We start from the raw sequence: 9672 nt of genomic DNA on the forward strand, positions 1-9672 counted from the left end.
TTTTTGTTTTGTTTTGAGACAGAGTCTCACTCTATCGCCCAGGCTGGAGTGCAGTGGTACGATCTCAGCTCACTGCAATCTCCATCTCCCGAGTTCAAGCGATTCTCCTGCCTCAGCCTCCTGAGTAGCTGGGACTACAGGCGTCTGCCACCACGCCCAGCTAATTTTTGTATTTTTAGTAGATACAGGGTTTCTCCATATTGGCTAGGCTGGTCTCAAACTCCTGACCTTGTGATCTGCCCTCCTCAGCCTCCCAAAGTGCTGGGATTACAAGTGTGAGCCACCGCACCTGGCCGGGGGTTTCTTAATTTCAGCACTGCTGACATGCAGAGCCAGATAATTCTGTGTTGTGGGGGCTGTCTTTCAAACTGTAGGATTTTTAGTGGCATCCCTGGCCTCTACCCACAAGACGACTGTAGCACCTCCCCAGTTGTGACTACCAAAAATATCTCTAGGTGTTGCTAACAGTCTCCCAGTTTGGGGGAAGAATTGCTTCCGGTTGAGAACCACTGATGTAAATAATTTAAATGGGAAAGGATGTACAAAGTGAGAAGAGACATTCCCCTGTGTGTACTCTTCCTCTCTTGTTCTGTATTCCTCCCTCAAATAAAAGTGTGACATCTTGGCCGGGCACCGTGGCTAACGTCTGTAACCTCAGCACTATGGGAGACTAAGGTGGGTGGATCACCTGAGGACAGAAGTTCGAGACCAGCCTGGCCAACATGGTGAAATCCCGCCTCTACTAAAAATACAAACAAAATTTAACGGGGTGAGGTAGCACACGCCCGTAATCCCGGCTACTCAGGAGGCTGAGGCAAGAGAGTTGCTTGAACCTAGGAGGTGGAGGTTGCAGTGAGCCGATATCGTGCCACTGCACTCCAGCCTGGGCAGCAGATGAAACTCTGTCTCAAAAAAAAAAAAGTAATGTATTTTTTAGGGAGCTTTTGAGCTGCCTCTTAAGCTTTGGTTGTAGTGTAGAACTTATAGAAAATTTTCATCTTCTACTATTACTACTAAGCTTACAGTTCGCCCAAGAAAAGTGGGTTTTATTTTCCTTTTCCAGTAGATGGATAAGTATTGTAAAAAAAAAAAAAGTGTTGAATTGCTTCCCCAGGATTAGTGGACAGCAGTAAGGACAGATGTTGGTATATTTGTAAAATTTGTGCAAATATTTTAAGTCTTATTCTTTCCATTTAAATATGTGATATTAAGAAAAATTAAACCATTTAAAGAAACTAATAGCCAGAGCCTTTGTTTTAGACGGACACTTCAGATTTTAATAAAAAGTATAACTGGGTTCTGAGAGGCTGATCGATTGCATCTTTGGTTTTGGCCTCGTAAGGAATAACTCAGGCTGTTCTGAAGAGCATTGCAAGGGGAGTTGCAGAACCTTGTTAATTCATTGAAATATTAAGGCCCACAGTGACAGGTCTGTTTAAATAGGTGACTCCGAGAAGCATATCGAGGATGTGATTTTTTTCTGAAGACAGGCAGAATCTGTGGAGGTTAGCAGGTTCCAGGCTTGCTTAAGGGAGTTCACTTTCAGACCTGAAGTACGGTGTAACTGCCCCAGCCTTCAGGAAGCAAAAACAAGCAGCAGTAACCTCAAATCTTGCTGTGATTCCAAGGAGCAAAGTGGATTTAAAGGACGGCGAGGAACAGAGATCACAGATGCTCCCACTGTGGGTCGGAGGGTTGCTCTTGTCTCAGGGAAGCCCTGATATCTCCTGGAAAGTCAGATGATTTCCAACCATATAGAGGTTTCTTTCTGTTTATAAGGAAAACATAAGTTTCCTATGAAGTGTGAATTTGCCATGTAGAATTGTTTGAAGTCATTAGGCAGAGGAAGGATGAAAAGTCAAGCATTCTGTGTCACCTGAAAAGCAAACCTTGAGACAAGGACTTGAGGGCAAGTAGTTTCGTAGGAAGGTGGCCCCAGGAAGTGGAGTGAGGGAGCGGGAAGTGAGATTGGGAAGAATGGAAGCTAAGAAATGTCCACCAATGAGCAGCTTCCCCTTGTGGGCAGCTGGGACTCAGATCCCCTGGACCCTCCAATATGAGGAAAAGATATCGCAGAGATGCTGGGACGTTTATTTTCCAACTCCAGTCCCTCTTTGAGGGGAGATGAGAACTTTGAGCACACTTCCCACCTGCTGTGTGGCGGGGGTAGCTTGTCCTCCCTGCTGGGCTGGAGCACAAGCTCTTTCTCGGGACCCTAATCCAGATTTGTCATCCTGATTATACCCACAATGCCCAAGATACAGGCTGGAGGTGGCACAAGAGGAAGCAGTGGAGGGCTGGTCCATAGTGGTCCCCTGTGGCCAGGAAAGGCCCCCTTGCAAGAGAGAGACCTGAGCTGGGGTTTGTAGGGTGGATAACATGGGGGTGGGTGGGGGCTGGTGGAGAAACAGGAAGGGAAGTGACACATTCAGGGCTTCACGCTCCACCCACCTCCTGCTAGTCCTGGGCCTGGCCATGGCTCCCGGAGAAAGCCTTCTTGAGAATGAGTGATGGAAAGTATAGATTTTTTTTTCCCATTAGCACCTGTTTGGAATGTTTTTGGCTGCAAGTAACAGAAATCCTGACTAGACAGCGGCTTAAAGAAAACAGGCTGCATTTCTCAGCTCCTTAGAAGTCTGAGGTTGGCAGTCACCCTCCAGAGCTGGCCCTGGACTTCATGAGGACAACACAGACCCCAGTGGTTTCCTCCTGTCCATTTGGCTCCCCTTAGCCTGTTGATCTGTCACCCCTTGATTCCACAAGAATCACCCAATCCATATTTCAGACAGGAAGCTGCAGCAGCACCAACCATGCTGGTCCCTTTCGTCAGGATGCAAAACCGTCTTTAGGGCTCAGTCACCACTGCTGGGTTGCTTGGCTACTTGTAGCTGTAAGGGAGGCTGGAAGAATGGGGAACAGGATTGCAGCCATTAGATTCGACTAGTGCTTCTCAGCTGGAGGTAATGTTGCCCCAGGGGACATTTGACCATCTGGAGACATTTTTGGTTGTCAGAACTGGCAGAGTGCTACTGGCATCTAGAAGAAGGTAGAGATCAGGGATGCTGTTAAGTGTTCTCCAATGCACAGGACAACCCATACCAAATAATTACCTGGCCTAATATGTCAATAGTGCTGAGGTTCAGAAGTCCTGGGTTAGACTGATTGTGATGCATTGCCAAGAACTGAGGATGTTGCTCCCTCAAGTGAAATAGAGGATTTTTGTGTAGACTTAGAGCGCTCAACAAGGCAGCAAGTGGACCCATGGGCGGCAGCCCCACTTTTGTCCATATGGTTGCGCCCTGGGCAAAACGACACTAGGTAGGAGGTGAGGATGCTGGGGGGTCTGCTGGCAGGAAGATGGATACAGTGGCATTTCAGAAATCCTCTGTATTCTCTGAAAGGTGTTTGCATAAAATGTTATTAATCAGTACTTATCTTTTATAATTTAATTACTGTGTTCAGGTCATTAATATGACCCTTTACAGTCTCTTCCTAAGGCAGCTGATCCCTAATTTATAGCATGACTCGGATTCTAGGATCCAGTGGCCTTTGTTCCTTAGAGTCTTTGTCTTTTCTGAGATCATTTTGAAAAGATAGGTGAACATCAGGACGAAGAGTGCAAAACTTTGGACAGCTCTTCCTCTAGTTTTCCATTAGCATTTGAAAAATGTCTCTTTCAGGCAGTGTTCATTAAGATTTTAATTTTGCAGTTTGTTCCTTTTTTAAGTGACATGCAATTAATTAAGGTTTAATGTGTCATCTATTTTTTGCTATGACACTTTTACTGCCCCCTTTTCATTTTAGTCAGTTTATAAATTGTACTCTCGCTAATGAGTTCCATCCTGATATCCAGTTCCAAATAATTACCACTCTTCTAATATGGCTATTCTTTAATGTGTCACAGAATTCAGATCCTTACCAGGCCAGCTCAGGTGAGCTGGGTCTGCGGGAGCCATGAGGCCACTGTGGGCCGGCAGGCCAGGGCAGCGGCTGGGGACCCGGCCTTCCTCAGTTCAGCACATATTGATCAGCCATCACATGTGAGACAACTGGGTCTGGGTCTGCATGGGATATACATGAAGAAGCGTCTGTTGGGCCCAGTCCCCGAGGAGCTCACAGACTAGATAACTGCCCTAGTTCTCCACGTTGCTTTGCTGGTGGAGATGGGACTAATGGGACTTGAAATCCTCAATGGTTTCTTTGGTTTTGAAATGGAGTCTGGCTCTGTTAGTCAGGCTGGAGTGCGGTGGCGCCATCTCGGTTCACTGCAACCTCCCCCTCCCGGTTGAAGCAATTCTCCTGCCTCAGCCTCCTGAGTAGTTGGGATTACTGGTGCCCGTCGCCACGCCAAGCGAATATTTTGTGTGTTTTTAGTGGAGATGGGGTTTCACCATGTGTTGGCCAGGTTGGTCTCAAACTCCTGACCTCAGGTAATCTTCCCTCCTCGCCCTCCCAAAGTGCTAGGATTACAGGTGTGAGCCACTGCGCCTGGCCCCTCAATGATTTTTAACAGTATGTGGGATTGAGATTGGACCAGTATTAATTGAACAGCAATTCCATATTAATTTCTATACTGCAACATTGAAATTTATGCAGATTTCATCAAGTTGAGTTGAAGTTTAACTTTGCCATATTTAATATTTGGGGGCAGTGGGTGGCCTGGGGAGATTTATTAAGTGACTAGTGACTAGTGTCAGGGAGACTGTGTAAGGGGACCTGTCAGTCAACCAATAGGCTGTGGATATCAAGAGATTTATTTTAAGGAGCTGACTGTGTGGTTGTGGGGATTGGTGAGTCTGAAATTGGTGCAGTAGGCTTGAAGGCTGGAAACTCAGGCAGGAGTACGTAGATGCTGCAGTCTTGAGGAGGAATTTATTTTTCTCCAGGAAACCTTGGTCTTTGCTCTGAAGGCCCTCAGCAGATTGGGGGAGGCCCACCCACATTATGGAGGGCAATCTTGACTTAAAGTCAACTGATTATAGATGTTAACCACAGCTGCAAAATACCTTCGGGGCAACACTTAGATCCATGTCTGATTAAATCACTTGGTATTCTAGCCTAGCCAAGTTGACATAGAAAACTAAAACTAACCGTCACACCGGGCCTGCCGGGTGGTAGGAAGTATATTAGACTGAGGTTAGGACACCCAAGTCTTAGACCCTCTCTCTGTTACTAGCTTGGGGGTCTCAGGCAGGTCCCACAGCCACTGTGACTGCCATTCATTTTGCAACAAGCCTTTTTAAAATTCATGCCCCCTACCCACCAGGATGAGATGTGTTGAGCAAACAAAAATGAATTTTTCTATTCTGGAAAAGCCCACCATCTGTTAAAGATAGACAGAGCTCGGCCAGCTAGTCCGCAGTGGGAGAAGCAAAGGACCACCCATTTCCCACAGTCCAGGACCCACGGCAGTCCTCAGAGTGAGGCCACAGCTGGGGCACCAGCACTTTGTGAGTGACTGTTACTAGTCGTATTTTAGAATATTCTAACCACAGCATTCAGGTATCCAAGGCAGCTTTATTGTCTGTTCTTCTCTCCATTGACAGAAAGCTATAGGATCTTATTTCTTTAAAAAATTCTGTAATTTGGCCGGGTGTGGTGGCTCATGCCTGTAATCCCAGCACTTTGGGAGGCCAAGGCGGGCGGATCACCTGAGGTCAAGAGTTCAAGACTAGCCTGACCAACATGGAGAAACCCCCTTTCTACCACAAATACAAAATTAGCCGGCTGTGGTGGCACATGCTTGTAATCCCAGCTACTTGGGAGGCTGAGGCAGGAGAATCGCTTGAACCCAGGAGGCAGAGGTTGCGGTGAGCCGAGGTCGCACCATTGCACTCTAGCCTGGGCAATAAGAGCGAAATTCCATCTAAAAAAAAAAAAAAAATCTGTAATGTAGGTGCTGAATTCAGGCAGGGTTTCATTCAAGACAGATAATCAAATGGAGCACTTAAAAGGCAGGCTGGACTGGGCTGGGCAACGGTGGCTCACTCCTGTAATCCCAGCACTTTGGAAGGTGGAGGCGCGAGAATTGCTTGAGCCCAGCAGTTCGAAACCAGCTTGCGCAACAGAGCAAGGCCCCATCTCTACAGGTGGGCCGTGGTGTAGTCCCAGCTATTCGGGAGGCTGACTTGGGAGGATGGCTTGAGCCTAGGAGGTCGAGGCTGCAGTGGGCCGTGTTCCCATCACTGCACTCCAGGCCCAACTTTGGGTGCTCCGATAAGCGCAGGGTTCGCGCAGTGGCCGGGTCTAGGGTGCCCTCTGTTAGAAGGCTCGGCTTTGCCCCAGGCTCTGCCTTGGGAGGGAGGAGTCCTTGTTGCCGCCACCCACTCCTGTGTGTGTTTTGCGTTTTGCAGGGGCGGATGTCCACGCGAGGGACCCTCGCCGTGGGATGTCGCCGCAGGAATGGGCCACTTACACGGGCCGCGTGGATGCCGTCCGCCTCATGCAGAGGCTGCTGGAGCGCCCTTGCCCGGAGCAGTTCTGGGAGAAGTACCGGCCCGAGCTGCCGCCGCCCCCCGAAGCGGCGCGGAAGCCCGCGGGCTCCAAGAACTGCCTGCAGAGGCTCACGGACTGCGTGCTGTCCGCGCTGACGCCGCGCACCATGCGGGGCCCGGAGGACGGGGGTGCCCTGGACCACATGGTCCGGATGACCACGAGCCTCTACAGCCCCGCCGTGGCCATCGTGTGCCAGACCGTGTGCCCCGAGAGCCCCCCGTGCGTGGGGAAGAGGCGGCTGGCGGTGCAGGAGATCCTGGCGGCGCGGGCGGCGCGGGGCCCCCAGGCGCAGGAGGCGGATGAGGTGGGAGGCGCAGGGCAACGCGGGCAGACCGGCACGGAGGATGTGCACTGCCGGGAGGGCTTCCCGAGAGCCGACCCCCCGCCCCCGTCCCGGGGCCCCGCCGCGCCCTCCTCGCGGAAGGCCAGCCTCCTGCCCCTGCAGCGCCTGCGGCGGAGAAGCGTGAGGCCCGGCGTGGTGGTGCCCCGGGTCCGAGTCAGCAAGGCGCCGGCACCCACCTTCCAGCCCGAGCGGCCGGCGCGGAAGGGCAGCACCAAGGACAGTGGCCACCTGCAGATCCCCAAGTGGCGGTACAAGGAGGCCAAGGAGGAGAAGCGGAAGGCAGAGGAGGCCGAGAAGAAGCGCCAGGCCGAGGCGCATAAGGAGAGGCGCTCCGCGCCCTGGAAGAAGAGGACGTGAGGGCCTGTGTGCCTGGCGTGGGGGCCGGGGCAGGGGCCGGGTCCGGGGCGAGGCCGCGGGGCTGGTTGCGGAGAAGGAGGCGGCCTCGTTGCGCATCGCGCCACGGACGCTCCATGGACCACGGGGTCACGCGCATTTCCAGGCTGTCTGTCCAGGCTGCTTCCAGGAGAGGGCTGGGAGAGCCACATCGATTCGCCTGTCACCAGCCCTCCTAGCAATCAGTACACCTAGCGGGCACGTTGCCTAAAAGGCTCCATTTAGAGAACCTCAATTAGGATTTTTTTTTTTTTTTTTTAAGATCAATTTATCAAAGGGCGTTTTCTGCGTAATTTTGTATTTTTAATCATTATTTATCAAATTTGCAACGTTTTACAAGTGATAGGGCCCCTTATATCCAAGGCAGTTTTAATACACTTGCCTGAAGACCTTTTGTTTAAAATACTGTTTCTAGCAATAAGTATTCATGATACCTGTATGAGTTCACACAGACATCATGGGATTCTCCCCCTTTTTGATTGTTTGGTCTTTTCTCCTCCTCGTGGGTGTAGGTGTGCACTGGATGTTCTTACTAATTAGCTTAAGTGATGCCAGATAGTTCTGTTTGACAGAGGCATTGACTCGTTCAGCCACATGATCAGGTGAGACAGAGAGATCAGATGTTATTGTATCTTTTTAAAACTCTTATCCATTCAGTAATATATTGAGGGAAAACATATTGTCAAATTATAAAACAATGGAGAGATAAACATCTATTTATTGCTAGAATTAAACTCATTTTAAGCAAAGGGTTTTAGATAAACTGGATAGGAAATCTTTAACATTAAAAATAGATATGAGAAAAAAACTGTCATTCGATAAAATGGGGCAAATTTAATAAATGATTACCAGAAATACAAAATTAAGCCATATGTGCTCTTAAGTAATTCAAATCCAGATATCCTTAATACGTCAAAAAGATGCAACAAGAGTCAGGAGCCCAGAATGATACAAATTACAGGAATGGGGAGGAGGCGATTTGTAGAACAGGCGAGAGAATGGAATGGGGAACAGACTTGTTTTCGGCAAATTCTCCTGGAGTAGACGGGGCAGCCCCCTCCTCCAGGCTCAGTTCCAAAGAGTCCCTTGTGTGGGTATTTCTTTTCCTTTTCCTTTGAGGACTGCACTTGGTGTTTAGTTCATCCTCATGCCGACCTCATAGAATTTCCAAGATGCGGGGCCCTGAGCAGGGCAGGGCACGGGTGTGATTTGCCTTGGGTCACAAGCTCTTGGTGAGGGTTTTAAATCCACACTTTTATCTCCAAAGTCACATGGAGATGACTTTTCTCTCCAAGGTGACATGAAGATCACTTTTCTCGGTGATCAAATTTGAATTTATCAAAGGGGGTTTTCTGCATATTTTTGTATTTTTAATCATTATCAGATTTGCAGCATTCTAATTTGGCAGTGCAGGGTATGAAAGCTGGAAACTCAGGCAGGAGCTTCTAATTCTAATGGCTCTGGCTGTGTGGGTTGTAGAGTATCTGTCACATATGCACTTTATTTCAGTATTAAATACTTGGACACGCACGATCACAGGCCTATTTGGAGGCTCTGTACTATAACCCTAATAACCCTAGATACATCGTGATACAGAGTGTCTGTCTCAGGACGCAGGCAGGGCTGGTGCAGGCTTCTCCATACTCCCTTCCACTTGGCACCATCAGGCATCGAGCAACCAGGGATCCTAAACTGGCCTCTCCAAAAACTCCATTGAACAGGACTGCAGGCTGCACCCAGGTTAATGGAAGATTGGTGCGATGATGATACAGTGTTTAAGGTCAGATTGCAGTGAGTTCCTCCTTAATCCCAGAAAGGTACCGTGATGAATGCCGCAGGAGACTGGACCCTCTTTGAGAACTGCAGATATTAGTTGACTGTGGGTCACTCTCGTGGCCAAGGAGTTGGGATTGGCCATGTCCCCTTTGAGGAGGTGGGGACTGTGACTGAGACTGGTTATCTTTGGGGGTTGTCTTTTCTGACTCCTTTGGCATGTGGCACCTTCCTGCCACACGTACATAATTCACAGCATTACCAAGACACCACGAGCCCCACCCTCACCTCTGTCAGCCGAGGACCCAGCCAGGCAGTGCCACGTGGTCTCCCAGGCACACTTCTCAACACCGGCTACCCCTGCTGTGAAAGTTCTCAAGGTCCTGGTCCCAGGAGCTGAGCCCTGGGAGCATCCTAAAGCTCTGCAGGTGACTGCACTGCAGCCTGCATTGAGAACTGCGGCTCTAACATAGTGATTTCGGGAGGACACCCATTCTGAGCTCCCGCAAAGGCTCCACCTTCCCAAGAATGTCTGATTGTCATTGGAACCGCCAGGGCCAGGCAGCTTCTGCTTGGGCTGACGTGGCATCTGACCCTTGGTGGGTTGCCAGGCATTCCTGGCAATGGTATGGGAGTGGTATGGAGCCCCCACTTCTACCCCAAGCCTG

At 49.6% G+C, this 9672-nt stretch overlaps 1 protein-coding gene across 3 annotated transcripts in view; it reads left to right on the forward strand.

Annotated features, from left to right (window-relative positions):
• Positions 1–8093, forward strand: part of ANKRD33B (ankyrin repeat domain 33B) — an 86066-nt gene extending 77973 nt beyond the window's left edge. For all 3 annotated transcript variants that reach the window (XM_005556596.5, XM_045393546.3, XM_073993148.1), the window contains one exon: positions 6354–8093. In XM_005556596.5, coding sequence (XP_005556653.3) covers positions 6354–7195 — 842 coding nt within the window. In that variant the 3' untranslated portion in view covers positions 7196–8093. The remainder of the gene's footprint in view (positions 1–6353) is intronic.
• Positions 8094–9672: the final 1579 nt, after the last annotated feature.

Source organism: Macaca fascicularis, chromosome 6, assembly GCF_037993035.2.
Source record: "Macaca fascicularis isolate 582-1 chromosome 6, T2T-MFA8v1.1".
Taxonomy (NCBI): domain Eukaryota; kingdom Metazoa; phylum Chordata; class Mammalia; order Primates; family Cercopithecidae; genus Macaca; species Macaca fascicularis.